The following is a 14,719-nucleotide window of genomic DNA, read 5'->3' on the forward strand; positions in this document are numbered from 1 at the left end:
GGCCTCTGATGTTAGGAGGTCTCTGATGGGAACCCTGATGTAAGGGTGGGCCTCTGATGTTAGGAGGTCACGGGTGGGCCTCTGATGTTAGGAGGTCTCTGATGGAAACCCTGATGTAATGGTGGGCCTCTGATGTTAGGAGGTCACTGATGGGAACCCTGATGTATGGGTGGGCCTCTGATGTTAGGAGGTCTCTGATGGGAACCCTGATGTAAGGGTGGGCCTCTGATGTTAGGAGGTCACGGGTGGGCCTCTGATGTTAGGAGGACTGATGGGAACCCTGATGTAAGGGTGGGCCTCTGATGTTAGGAGGTCACGGGTGGGCCTCTGATGTTAGGAGGTCTCTGATGGAAACCCTGATGTAATGGTGGGCCTCTGATGTTAGGAGGTCACTGATGGGAACCCTGATGTATGGGTGGGCCTCTGATGTTAGGAGAGAATCTCCCCGAGCCTCCATTGTAACTGCAACAATGGGAAATTTCTTCTCTATTCCAGTTCTGCTGCAAAAGAAAAGCTTGTCCGGGTGATTGGCACAGGATGTCGGTGAACATCTCCAGCAGGCATTAATGGCCTGAACAGATGTATTCACCGCCCCCCCCCACTCTGCCCAAACCCGGGGAACGTTTTTAGCAGAAAATACAATATAATTTGGGGTGTAAAATGGATTGTGAAATATTCAGCTTTTAGCTCTTGCTAGGCTCATGCCATCTGCTGGCTGCTAATGGTAATGCAGGTCTAGTCATTCAGATTTCCTGCTTTGACTGATTAAAGTGAAAGTTCACCTTTTACAGGAAAAATAAATGAAAAGGTGAACACAGTACTCCCTCCCCACCCCATTGGATCTGGAGATGTGACTTCTTCCTATCCACATGGTGTAGGGTCCTCACCTCTACCTTGAGAAAAAAAAAAGTCAGCAGCAACAAAAACTGTAGCTGCTGACTTTTAAAATACAGCCACTTACCTGTCCCTCGGTCCCACGGTGTCTTCACCCCACCGATGGTTTCACCGGCCGTCTTCTCTCCGTGGCGCCGCCATCTTTAGTGTGGGCACCCATCTGTTACACCTTGCGGCTTCCCAGCCGGGTGCCCACTGCGCATGGGCGAGAAGCGCTACGCTTTGTAAATGGCCCCGTAGTCTTCACGTGGACCTGTCACGTGTCCCAGAAGACTACAGGCAGGGAGATGGGGAGACAACCTCTGATCACCTAGGCCAGGGGTGTCAAACTGGCGGCCCTCCAGCTGTTGCGAAACTACAAGTCCCATCATGCCTCTGCCTTTGGGAATCATGCTTGTAACTGTCAATCTTGCAATGCCTCATGGGACTTGTAGTTTGGCAACAGCTGGAGGGCCGCCAGTTTGACACCTGCGGCCTAGGCGATGGAAGTGGAAGCGGGTACCTGTCATTTTGGGTACCCGCTTCACCCCTGCTCCCCAAAGGTGCCAATCCTTAATGAGGAGCGGGGGACAAAGGCTTAAAGCGGAGCTTCCCCTTTTGGGTGGAGCTCCGCTTTAATTTGCCAGCATTTAAAGTCTTAAAGTGGAGCTCCACCCAAAAGGCGAAGTTCTGCTTTAAGGACTGCTTCCCATTAAGGATTGGCACCTTTGGGGTGCGGGGGGAGCGGGTACCCGAATTTGACAGGTACCCGCTCCCACTTCTGGTCCGATCGCCTAGGCCAGGGGTGGGTAATGTGTGGCTCTCCAGCTGTTGCAGAACTACAAGTTCCATCATGCCTCTCTCAGTTTTGCAATGTCCGTTCTTTGCAATGCCTCATGGGAAATGTAGTTCCACAACAGCTGGAGAACCGCACATTGCCCACCCCTGGCCTAGGCGATTGGAAATGGAAGGTGTCCTCCCTCCCTGTAGTCTTTTGGGACACGTGACAGGTCCCAGAAGACTACGGGGACCATTCATGAAGCGCAGCTCTACTTGCGCATGCGCAGTGGGTCCCCGGCTCTGAAGCCACAAGCTATCACAGCCCGGTGCCCACAAGATGCCGGCCTCCAGGAATACAGGATGGCCAGTGAAACGGGCTGCGGGGACACACCGCAGGACCGAGGGACAGGTGAATGGCTGTTTTTTTAAAGGTCAGCAGCTACAGTTGTATCTGCTGACTTTTATTTTTTGACAGGGTGAGCGGAACTCCGCTTTAACGTCCGCCCATTGGAGTTCACTTATTTCCAGCACCAAGGTGTCCCGAGAATGTATTCTAAGGAAGATCACACAGGCGTGCAGGTTCATCACACAGGAAACACAGGGGCTGATTTACTAAAGGCAAATAGACTGTGCACTCTGCAAGTGCAGTTACTCCAGAGCTTCGTAAATGAGGTGAAGCGTCATCCAATCATGTGAAAGGAAATTAAAAAAAAAAAAAAAAGCTTTAATGCTTGCATGTGATTGGATGATGGGAGACAGCAGACCTTCCCCTCATTTGCCAAGTGCTCAGTCTGTTTGCCTTTAGTAAGTCCGCCCCCTTGCATACCTCTTCTGCAGCGAAGATCCCGCCCGCTCGCAGTTTTTTTTTTTTTTTTTTTTACTTTTTTTTTAAACTTCGAATTTTCTCTGATATAATCATAATATAGGTAAAATTGTGTTTGATATTTGAAATATTTTGCTATATCGGACAAAAAACATCCATAAGATGTAAAGCTGCACTGAATGACCTGTGTGGTACTGCTTTAACCCGTAATAATCTGGAATCCCTCCGACCTTTACAGGTGTGAGTCTCGCGACAGCTTCTACAGGCAGAAGATATACCATAAAGAGCGCGCCATAGTAAGTATCCGCAATACATTGGACTTGTGTGGGTACACATACCGATCCGTCATCACTGCCCTTCTCTATAGGGGGCGCTTTAGGCTGCATTGACCACACTATAACCACACCCTGTACCCCATCGCATACCCAGAAGCAGGCAGAACCGCAAGCACTGGAGGTTTGTGGGTTTTTAAAGTGGAAACAAAAAATGAACAAAGCGTATCCTCCTATAGTGCGTACTTGCCCCAGTTCATAGCACCTAGTGTGATTTAGGTCTGTCCTCTCATTCCTTTATCTGCAGGAGTCGCCTTCTGACACCCGATGCCCTCGTCAGCACGCAATATGATTGGCAGCCTCAGCCGTGCATATCTCCTTATGAGACATTGTGTATGTCTGTGGGGGTGTCCGTGCCCTCCGCTCAGGTGTCCGTGCCCTCCGCTCGGGTGTCCGTGCCCTCCGCTCGGGTGTCCGTGCCCTCCGCTCGGGTGTCCGTGCCCTCCGCTCGGGTGTCCGTGCCCTCCGCTCGGGTGTCCGGTGCCCTCCTCTCGGGTGTCCGGTGCCCTCCTCTCGGGTGTCCGGTGCCCTCCTCTCGGGTGTCCGGTGCCCTCCTCTCGGGTGTCCGATTACACTCGGCTCTGTGCTGGGCAGTATGTGACATCCGCTCCCTACCCCCTACTTTCTGGCACTCAGAAATACTGTCTAAATTCAGCGCTTTGAACGTTTGTAGAGAAGACTGCAGATAAACAGGTACAACTTATGTAGGAGGATTTCTTTCCTTTTTGTCTTTTAAATTGGATCTAGTAAATTGGAGCTTCACAAAACGACCCCTTCAATCAAGTCTCTGCGTATCACCGCAGCTCGAGGGCGTCGTGTGAATGAGCCCTAAGGATAAAGATGTTCTTTTAGGATTAGATTGAGTGTTAAAAATCTGTTGCTTAGCCACGCCCCATCCGCCGTCCCTGTCTATACGCCCCCGGATGGGAGGGGTGATATCGTGGTCAGCGCTGCAGCAATGATCGAGGTGTCATTTTGTAGCCCCAGCCATTCTGTACAAAGTTAAAGTAATCCAAGCGGCTAACGAGCTGCCGGATTTTGTTTACAGCTGGTGGAGGGGGGTCCCAACCCCCTCCTGCTGCCGCCTTCACCGGACCCTCCCATGCGATTGGAGATGTGACCGGCGGCATCCAAGCACAGAGAGGAGCGGATATTGCTCCTCCCACTGTGTGACATCAAACCGGAAGCAACGAGGATTTCGTAACTTTTTTTTGATACTTTGTTTACCAGGCCGTTACCTGCCAGGGAAGCAGCCAATCAAAACAATCTGTGTCAGATTAGCTGCATAGCAGGGATGAGGACCTGTCATGGCCCATGCTTTCCAAAGGGATGCATCCATTGCCGTGGTTTAGTTGTTGTGCTGCCCCCAGCAACACTGATACTGGGCGCCCACCTAACACCCCCCCACCCGCCACTCTCGAAACAACTCTCCAACAATCCCAACACCCCCCCCCCTCCCCCCATAGCCGTCACTCTCGACACAAATCCCCAACAAACCCAACACCCCCTCCCCGCCACTCTAGACACAACTCCCAACAATCCCAACCCCCCCCCCCATCGCCGCCACTCTCGACAACTCCCCAACAATCCCAACACCCCCCCCCACCATCGCCGTCACTCTCGACACAAATCCCCAACAAACCCAACACCCCCTCCCCGCCACTCTAGACACAACTCCCAACAATCCCAACCCCCCCCCCCCCATCGCCGCCACTCTCGACACAACTCCCCAACACCCCCCCCGCCACTCTCGACAACTCCCCAACAAACCCAACGCCCCCCCACGCAACTCTTGACACAACTCCCCAACAAACCCGACACCCCCTCCCCGCCACCACTCTAGACACAACTCCCAAGAATCCCAACCCCCCCCCCCCCATCGCCGCCACTCTCGACACAACTCCCCAACACCCCCCCCCACCACTCTCAACACAACTCCCCAACAAACCCAACACCCCCCCGCCACTCTCGACAACTCCCCAACAAACCCAACGCCCCCCCACGCAACTCTTGACGCAACTCTTGACACAACTCCCCAACAAACCCAACACCCCCTCCCCGCCACTCTAGACACAACTCCCAACAATCCCAACCCCCCCCCCCCCCCCATCGCCGCCACTCTCGACACAACTCCCCAACACCCCCCCCCACCACTCTCAACACAACTCCCCAACAAACCCAACACCCCCCCGCCACTCTCGACAACTCCCCAACAAACCCAACGCCCCCCCACGCAACTCTTGACACAACTCCCCAACAAACCCAACACCCCCTCCCCGCCACTCTAGACACAACTCCCAACAATCCCAACCCCCCCCCCCCCCCATCGCCGCCACTCTCGACACAACTCCCCAACACCCCCCCCCCCCCCCCCCCGCCACTCTCAACACAACTCCCCAACAAACCCAACACCCCCCCGCCACTCTCGACAACTCCCCAACAAACCCAACGCCCCCCCACGCAACTCTTGACACAACTCCCCAACAAACCCAACACCCCCTCCCCGCCACTCTAGACACAACTCCCAAGAATCCCAACCCCCCCCCCCCCCCCCATCGCCGCCACTCTCGACACAACTCCCCAACACCCCCCCCCCGCCACTCTCAACACAACTCCCCAACAAACCCAACACCCCCCCCGCCACTCTCGACACAACTCCCCAACAAACCCAACGCCCCCCCACGCAACTCTTGACACAACTCCCCAACAAACCCAGCGCCCCCCCCCCCTTCCGCTGCCACTCTCGACACAACTCCCAAACCACACACCCCCTTCCCCCGCCACCACCACTCTCTGATACAACATTTTCTCCCTCCCCCAGCCCACCACGCCGCCACTCCCAACCAATCACATGCCCCCCCTGGCCCCACCACACTGCCATCTTCTGCCAAATACCCATTCACTCACTGGTTCTGGAAGTGTCGTCCTCCCCGCGCTCGCTCGGTCTCCCGGAAGTCCAAGGAATTGTCCGCAGACCCCCGAGACAGGATTGTATGAAGGCACAGATCGGGGGAAGGGTACAGGAACATTTCTGCAGCACTGAAGGGCCCAGTGAGCCCTGAGAACCGAGCTCTGCATTCTCTGCTGTACTGAACTCTGATTGCAGCGCACTGCTAATGCTTTTGGCCTTCACTTATTGGCAGCACAATGGGGTGCGCACTTCTGCCTTGCAGCACTGGGGTCCTTGGTCCGAATCTCAGCCAAGAGACAGTCTGCATGGAGTTTGCATGTTCTCCTTGTGCTTATGAGGTTCCTCTCACAAACCAAAGAGCTGCTTGGAGGTTGTTTGGCCCCAGTATGTGACCTTAGACTGTAAGCTCCTCGGGGACAGGAAGTGCTGTGTACATTGCTCTCTATACACGACCAGTGATTCCAGGACACCGCGCTTCTCTTACCCAGTACAGCCGCAAACATTTTATTTTTCTAACACATGGAGGGTGAGCCGGGTGACCCTGAAGCAAAGTATTTACATCATAAAAGAAAAAGTGAATGGAGATGTTCTGCTTTCAGAAGTCTGGATGGAAATGTAGAGTAAGACGAGGACAAGGTCTGCTGGTGAATCACTGACTGTTGTTGGCGAAGTTCTCTTACAGAGGGCTGTGTCCTCCTATGTGGGACCTGACCTGACATGCTGGGACTAGTTTACAGGAACCCGAGCAACACTGGAGCTTTTAGGGCGCACTCACACTGGGGGCGGGTCACCCCCTTTGCTCCGGTTCCTTGGAGCGGTGTGAGTGCTGCGACCCGTGCCCAGAAACCGTAATGGAGTTTGCATGTTCTCCCTGTGCCTGCGTGGGTTTCCTCCGGGTACTACAATCTAGGGACCTTAGATTGTACGCCCCTTGAGGGTTAGGGACTGATGTGAATGTACAATATATATGTAAAGCGCTGCAAAAAATGAAGGCGCTATAGAAGTACCTGAAATAAATAAGAATACTCTTCCAACCAGTCCATCCCCCACAGTTATTACCTTTTGTACCATCAGCCCCTCCCTCCTAGATTGTAAGCTCCCAGGATCAGCCCCTCCCTCTTAGATTGTAAGCTCCCAGGATCAGGGCCCTCCTATCCCTCTTGTATTGAACTGTATTGTTGCTGTATTGTCTCCCGTTATATTGTAAAGTGCTGAGCAAACTGTTGGCGCCATAAATCCTGTATAATAAGAAGAAGAAGAAAAGCCGGCAATTCGGTGATCTGCAACCAATAATGAAATTGCAACGAAGAGATCAAGGGGTTGGCGGCTTTTCTTGTAATGGATTTATTGCACCGAGGACGGAACATCTCAGCGAGAGCACCAGCCTGACCCCAAAGGTGTGGACCTTGAATGTGGTCTTAACACTGAGCGGGAGCGCGGGGCCTCTCCCCCCGGGGCGGGAGCGCGGGGCCTCTCCCCCCGGGGCGGGAGCGCGGGGCCTCTCCCCCCGGGGCGGGAGCGCGGGGCCTCTCCCCCCGGGGCGGGAGCGCGGGGCCTCTCCCCCCGGGGCGGGAGCGCGGGGCCTCTCCCCCCGGGGCGGGAGCGCGGGGCCTCTCCCCCCGGGGCGGGAGCGCGGGGCCTCTCCCCCCGGGGCGGGAGCGCGGGGCCTCTCCCCCCGGGGCGGGAGCGGGAGGGCTCTTATCTGGTTGGAATAGATGATGGTTAATCTTCGTACTTTGCTATGGACATGGGGTTGGAGGAAGAGTCTGCAGGAGCCTGACATTGCACCCGCCATACACTGATCCCCCTGATGGCGGGTGCAAAGCTTTAAAGGCCTCTGTGCAATGAAATGGTAAATACACTTTTTTCCTGCAAATATATATGCAATTTTTTTTTTTGCTGTCTCTCTGAAAGGTGGGATTGACCTTTGCTCTGTAAACATTAAAATTATCCAGGATCTGTAAATCAACACAACCAACAATCCACACAATTAAATTACTCGAATTACAAATCCTCGGGTTGCAGATTGTGATTTTACCCGTCAATGATTAACGCGCCGTTTGGATTTAATTTCTGACAAATGTTTGTGTTCTCAGGAGGAGAGGAGGGTGGTGTACATCGGGAAGATCGGCAGCCGCATGACCAGATCGGAACTCAGGAGCCGCTTCTCCATGTTTGGGGATATTGAGGAATGCACCCTTCACTTCAGAGAGGAGGGGTAAGGATCACGGTGTTAGATATTAGAGTCCTCTGTGCAGGGCGGGGGCTTCCCGGGGTCCTAAAGTTGGCAAAACACCAAAAAGCATTGCGGGGTTACTGCATGCTGATGAGAAATTGGGGGCCATTAACACTTACAGGTTGTGGTAATGATGTGTGTGGTGCGCTGCGGTGCTGTTCATTGGAAACGGCGCGCCAATGCAGTGTACAGAAAAGCACAACATGTATGCAGGGGGCGCGATGGGGGCTCCCAGCGCCTGCATGGGGGCACGAGGGAGGCTCCCAGCGCCTGCATGGGGGCACGAGGGAGGCTCCCAGCGCCTGCATGGGGGCACGAGGGAGGCTCCCAGCGCCTGCATGGGGGCGCGAGGGAGGCTCCCAGCGCCTGCATGGGGGCGCGAGGGAGGCTCCCAGCGCCTGCATGGGGGCGCGAGGGGGGCTCCCAGCGCCTGCATGGGGGCGCGAGGGGGGCTCCCAGCGCCTGCATGGGGGCGCGAGGGAGGCTCCCAGCGCCTGCATGGGGGCGCGAGGGAGGCTCCCAGCGCCTGCATGGGGGCACGAGGGAGGCTCCCAGCGCCTGCAGGGGGGGCACGAGGGGGGCTTCCATTCGTATGTATCTGGCTTTGAATAAAAACGCCCGTTAAGGAATTAAAAAAAAAAAAAAATTTAAACTGTTCGTACACGGGTGTAATGCCAACCACCGCACTGCAAACATCACAGTGCCTCGTGCCCCCTGCAGGCGCCGGTAGCCCCCCTCGTGCCCCCTGCAGGCGGTGGGAGCCCCAGAGGGGGCACGAGGGGGGCTCCCGGCGCCTGCAGGGGGCACGAGGGGGGCTCCCGGCGCCTGCAGGGGGCACGAGGGGAGCTCCCGGCGCCTGCAGGGGGCACGAGGCACTGTGATGTTTGCAGTACGGTGGGTGGGATTTTTTTTTTTTTAATTCCTTGACGGGCGTGTTTACTCAAAGCCGGATACAGACGAATGTTTGGCTTTGAACTTTTGTCCACAATATTAGCAACCGGCAGGTTAGCACAGCAAACAGTCCATAACAGATTTGGTTACGTGAGTCTCCTCTGATTGGTCCGTTGACGCTGTGCAGGATTTTATGCCGCTAAACTGGATTTTCCAGAGAGTGAGAATTACAAATCACCCGTATGAGGAGGAAGTCGCTGGAACTGAAAAGTAACAATTCTCAATGATGAGAAACAGGACGGGCCGGCCTTGTCTGATTCTGCCGCCAGATTTACCAGATGGAGGGAAAGCTGTGTGATGAAATCTGTCTGTTGGCTCACTGGTCTAAAAGAAAAAAATATATATATATATCTATAGATCTATATATATCCTGGCCAAAAGTTTTGAGAATGACACAAATATGAGTTTATCTGCTTTGCACAATAAGGGATTCCCAGGCAAGGATTTTGCTCTACTAAGGTGGCACCTAAATCCACCATTTATTGGATCATAAAGACTTCAAGGAGAGAGGTCTAGTTGTTGTGAAGAAGTCTTCAGGGTGCCCAAGAAAGTCCAGCAAGCGCCAGGACCGTCTCCTAACGTTGATTCAGCTGCGGGATCGGGCCACCACCAGCGCAGAGCTTGCTCAGGAATGGTAGCAGGCAGGTGTGATGCATCGGCACGCACAGGGAGGAGAAGGCCTTTGGAGGATGGCCTGGTGTCAAGAAGGGAAGCAAAGAAGCCACTTCTCTCCAGGAAAAACATCCGGGACAGACTGATATTCTGCAAAAGTTCCAGGGATTGGGCTGCTGAAGACTGGGGGAAAGTCATTTGTTCTGATGAATCCCCATTACGATTGTTTGGGGCATCTGGAAAAAACCTTGTCCGGAGAAGAAAAGGTGAGCGCTACCATCAGTCCAGTGTCATGCCAACAGTAAAGCATCCTGAGACCATTCATGTGTGGGGTCACTTCTCGGCCAAGGGAGTGGGCGCATTCAAGAACATAAATAAAGAATGGTCCAAAAACATCTTTCAAGAGCAACTTCTCCCAACCATCCAAGAACAGTTTGGTGAGGAACAATGCATGATGGAGCACCTTGCCAGAAGGCAAAAGTGAGAACGAAGTAGCTTGGGGAACAAAACATTGACATTTCAGGTCCATGGTCAGGGAACTGCCCAGACCTTAATCCCATTGAGAACTTGTGGGCAATCCTCAAGAGGCAGGTGAATAATAAACCCCACAAAATCTGACCAACTCCAAGCATTGATTATGCAAGAATGGGCTGCCATCAGTCAGGAGGTGGCCCAGAAGTTGATTGACAGCATGCCGGGCGAGTTGCAGAGGTCTAGAAAAAGAAGGTTCAACGTTACAAATATCGACTCTTCGCATAAACTTCATGTCATTGTCAATAAAAGCCTCCGACACGTATGGAATGCTGGTCATCATACATCCGTATACCAGAGGAACATCTGACAAAAAGATCTAAAAACACTGAATCAGCAGACTTTGTGAAAATTAATATTTGTGTCATTCTCAAAACTTTTGGCCACGACTGTATATATAATTTTTTTATTACTCAAAATTTTTACTTTTTAATGAGCTAAAGTGGAAGAATGGGATCACAATAATTAAATAAATTCTCCTCTCCTCTGAGCCAGGGGTCCTCCCCGGGCCGCCTGATCCAGGGGTCCCCCCTGGGCCGCTTGCCCCTCAAAAAGGCAATTTTACCATTCACTCTGCTAAATGATCATACATTGAGAATTCTATCGGCTGTATTTGCCATCTATTGAATTGGAGCCCATGTGTATTGTCAGTGGAGGTGTGGGGGGGATCTTGCAGTGGCAGTTGATGGAGGGGGAACCAGGCAGTTGGAGCATAATTTGGTTAATGGTGTCTCCGTTCTCTTTACAGTGACAATTACGGCTTTGTGACTTACCGCTACACCAGAGAGGCCTTCGCCGCCATAGAAAACGGGCACAAGTTGCGCCTTCCGGACGAGCTGCCCTTTGACCTCTGCTTTGGTGGCCGACGACAGTTCTGTAAAAGTAATTACGCTGATCTTGGTGAGTTGACTTTTCATTTGTTGTACAGAGGAGGGTGAAGGTCTAATATACATGAAAACATTTCACCCCGAACATAGATCTGTTATTATATGGGGTTTACACGGCATCAAGAGTCTGCAATAGAAAGGTAGAGTCCTCGTCCTCTGACAGAAAGGTAGGGTCCTCGTCCTCTCCAATAGAAAGGTAGGGTCCTCGTCCTCTGCAATAGAAAGGTAGGGACCTCATCCTCTACAATAGAAAGGTAGGGTCCTCGTCCTCCAACAGAAAGGTAGGGTCCTCGTCCTCTACAATAGAAAGGTAGGGTCCTCGTCCTCTACAACAGAAAGGTAGGGTCCTCTACAATAGAAAGGTAGGGTCCTCGTCCTCTGCAATAGAAAGGTAGGGTTCTTGTCCTCTACAATAGAAAGGTAGGGTCCTCATCCTCCAACAGAAAGGTAGGGTCCTCGTCTTCTGCAATAGAAAGGTAGGGTCCTCATCCTCCAACAGAAAGGTAGGGTCCTCGTTCTCTGCAATAGAAAGGTAGGGTCCTCGTCCTCTGTAATAGAAAGGTAGGGTCCTCGTCCTCTACGATAGAAAGGTAGGGTCCTCGTCCTCTACGATAGAAAGGTAGGGTCCTCATCCTCTGCAATAGAAAGGTAGGGTCCTCATCCTCTGTAATAGAAAGGTAGGGTCCTCATCCTCTGCAATAGAAAGGTAGGGTCCTCGTCCTCTGCAATAGAAAGGTAGGGTCCTCGTCCTCTGCAATAGAAAGGTAGGGTCCTCGTCCTCTGCAATAGAAAGGTAGGGTCCTCGTCCTCTACGATAGAAAGGTAGGGTCCTCGTCCTCTGTAATAAAGGTAGGGTCCTCATCCTCTGCAATAGAAAGGTAGGGTCCTCATCCTCTGTAATAGAAAGGTAGGGTCCTCGTCCTCTGCAATAGAAAGGTAGGGTCCTCGTCCTCTGCAATAGAAAGGTAGGGTCCTCGTCCTCCAACAGAAAGGTAGGGTCCTCATCCTCCAACAGAAAGGTAGGGTCCTCGTCCTCTGCAATAGAAAGGTAGGGTCCTCGTCCTCTGCAATAGAAAGGTAGGGTCCTCGTCCTCTGTAATAGAAAGGTAGGGTCCTCGTCCTCTGTAATAGAAAGGTAGGGTCCTCGTCCTCTACGATAGAAAGGTAGGGTCCTCGTCCTCTGCAATAGAAAGGTAGGGTCCTCATCCTCTGTAATAGAAAGGTAGGGTCCTCGTCCTCTGTAATAGAAAGGTAGGGTCCTCGTCCTCTACGATAGAAAGGTAGGGTCCTCGTCCTCTGCAATAGAAAGGTAGGGTCCTCGTCCTTAAACAGAAAGGTAGGGTCCTCGTCCTCTGCAATAGAAAGGTAGGGTCTTCGTCCTCTGTAATAGAAAGGTAGGGTCCTCGTCCTCTGTAATAGAAAGGTAGGGTCCTCGTCCTCTACAATAGAAAGGTAGGGTCCTCGTCCTCTGTAATAGAAAGGTAGGGTCCTCGTCCTCTACAATAGAAAGGTAGGGTCCTCGTCCTCCAACAGAAAGGTAGGGTCCTCGTCCTCTGTAATAGAAAGGTAGGGTCCTCGTCCTCTGTAATAGAAAGGTAGGGTCCTCTGTAATAGAAAGGTAGGGTCCTCGTCCTCTACGATAGAAAGGTAGGGTCCTCATCCTCTGCAATAGAAAGGTAGGGTCCTCGTCCTCTGCAATAGAAAGGTAGGGTCCTCGTCCTCTACAATAGAAAGGTAGGGTCCTCGTCCTCTACAATAGAAAGGTAGGGTCCTCGTCCTCTGCAATAGAAAGGTAGGGTCCTCGTCCTCCAATAGAAAGGTAGGGTCCTCGTCCTCCAATAGAAAGGTAGGGTCCTCGTCCTATACAATAGAAAGGTAGGGTCCTCGTCCTCCAATAGAAAGGTAGGGTCCTCGTCCTCTGTGCATTTACAACACAATTCAATGCAAGAGGGGTAGGAGGGCCTTGCTCACAGGAGCTTACAATCTGAAAGGGAGGCCCAGTTGATACAAAAGGTCATAACGGTGAGGGATGAGTTGATGGAAAACTAAAAGTTAATTTAGTAGGTGATAGACTTCCCTGAAGAGTTGAGTTTTTAGGGATCCCCTAAAGGTGAAGATAGCTGGACAGATTGTGGTAGGGCGTTCCAGAGGATGGGGGAGGCTTTGGAGAGATTGGGGTAGTGAGTTCCAGAGGACAAAAGAGGCTCTGGACAGAATAGGGTAGTATGCTCCATAGCATGTGGGAGTCTGTGGACAGATTGGGGTTGGGGGTTCTAGAGGATGGGAGAGGCTCTGAACATGTTGGTGTAAGGAGTTTCAGAAGATGGAACAGGCTCTGGAAAGATTGGGGTAGGGAGTTCCAGAAGATGGGACAGGCTCTGGACAGATTGGGGTAAGGAATTCCAGGAGATGGGAGAGGCTCTGGACACACTAGGCTAAGGAGTTCCAGAGGATCAGAGAGGCTCTGGACAGATTGGGGTAAGGAATTCCAGAAGATGGGACAGGTTTTTACAGATTGGGCTAGGGAGTTGCAGAGGATGGGAGAGGCTCTGGATAGATTGGGGTAAGGAATTCCAGAGGATGGGAGAGGCTCTGGACAGATTGGGCTAGGGAGTTGCAGAGAATGGAAAAGGCTCTGGACAGATTGGGGTTGGGGGTTCCAGAGGATGGGAGAGGCTCTGGACACATTGGGATAGAAAGTTTGAGAGGTTGGGAGAGGCTCTGGATAGATTAGGGTAGCCCCTTCAGAGCCCCAAAAAAGTGATCAGGCGGTTCTAGAGCCCCCTGGATCACCCATCACTGGCTGTAGAAATCCTTACACAAAGTCATCATTTCGAAATGTTGAGCTATTGCAGCTCCATGAGTGAGACTTTTGTGAATTCCACTGTACACTGGATGTTGTGACCATCAGGGGGAGTGGTAACTTACCAAACAGAAACCAAAAAGTGTATTGCCCCATGGCGTTATGACGTCTTGAGATCGGATTTATTTCTTTTTTGGCTGGCTGTCCCTCTGAGCTCTATAAACGTGCCATTTTTTTGTTTGTCTTAATGCCCATGTCTTTTTTTTTTTTTCCCCCTCCCCTCTAGATTCAAATCGGGAAGATTTTGACCCCGCCCCCATTAGAAGTAAATTCGACAATATAGATTTCGACACTTTACTAAGAGAGGCTCAGAAGAAGCAACGGAGGTAACGCAACGCCAACCCCTCCCCCCCTTCCCAGAGCCACCGATCAATTAGAATGGAGAATCGGTTAACCAAATGAATTTACCTCAGAACACTGGATAGAAGGCCATTCAATAAACAGACGCATGACCCCCCCCCCCCTCCCCCCTCCCCGTGCGGGGAACAAAGTGCCCAAATCTTTTTTTTCTTTTTTAGATAAAAATTATCATAAAAAAAGGTATAAAAACATTTTTTTTAAATATTTGTTTTTGTAACCTATTTAACAGAGCTTAGCGTGCGATCTGCGCCGATATACGAAGAATCACTATGCAGATGAAATAATAATAAAAAAAGATACATATAACACCGGATTGTGGCGTCTTTATTGGGTTTCCTGTCCGGTTTGTGAGATTTACGAAGGAAGAATCGTCAGAAGCGTCACATTGCGTCTCCTGTCCCTCCCAACATGGCCGAGCTCCCGCCTCCCCTCTGTGTTGGCTTCCTTACATGACCGCGATTTTGCGTTTGGCCGCATTCATCGCTGCGTGCAGCCTGTGGGTTGCGGGTTGGACAAGCCTGATGCAAAAAGATGGAGTTAGCTTTTTAAAAAAAGAAAAA

The 14,719-nt window shown here is 52.0% G+C and overlaps 1 protein-coding gene across 1 annotated transcript; it reads left to right on the forward strand.

Annotated features, from left to right (window-relative positions):
• The first annotated feature begins 2,695 nt into the window (after positions 1-2,695).
• Positions 2,696-14,465, forward strand: LOC149439264 (peroxisome proliferator-activated receptor gamma coactivator 1-alpha-like). Its single transcript, XM_089659239.1, has 4 exons — positions 2,696-2,772; positions 7,816-7,937; positions 10,798-10,949; positions 14,026-14,465. Exons 2-4 carry the CDS (start codon positions 7,858-7,860, stop codon positions 14,127-14,129), a joined length of 336 nt encoding a protein of 111 aa, XP_089515365.1. The 5' UTR covers positions 2,696-2,772; positions 7,816-7,857; the 3' UTR covers positions 14,130-14,465.
• The last annotated feature ends 254 nt before the right edge of the window (positions 14,466-14,719 follow it).

The sequence above is a fragment of the Staurois parvus genome, unplaced genomic scaffold, assembly GCF_062004578.1.
Source record: "Staurois parvus isolate SC_StPar_1 unplaced genomic scaffold, SC_StPar_1.0 ptg001138l, whole genome shotgun sequence".
NCBI classification, from domain to species: Eukaryota; Metazoa; Chordata; class Amphibia; order Anura; family Ranidae; genus Staurois; species Staurois parvus.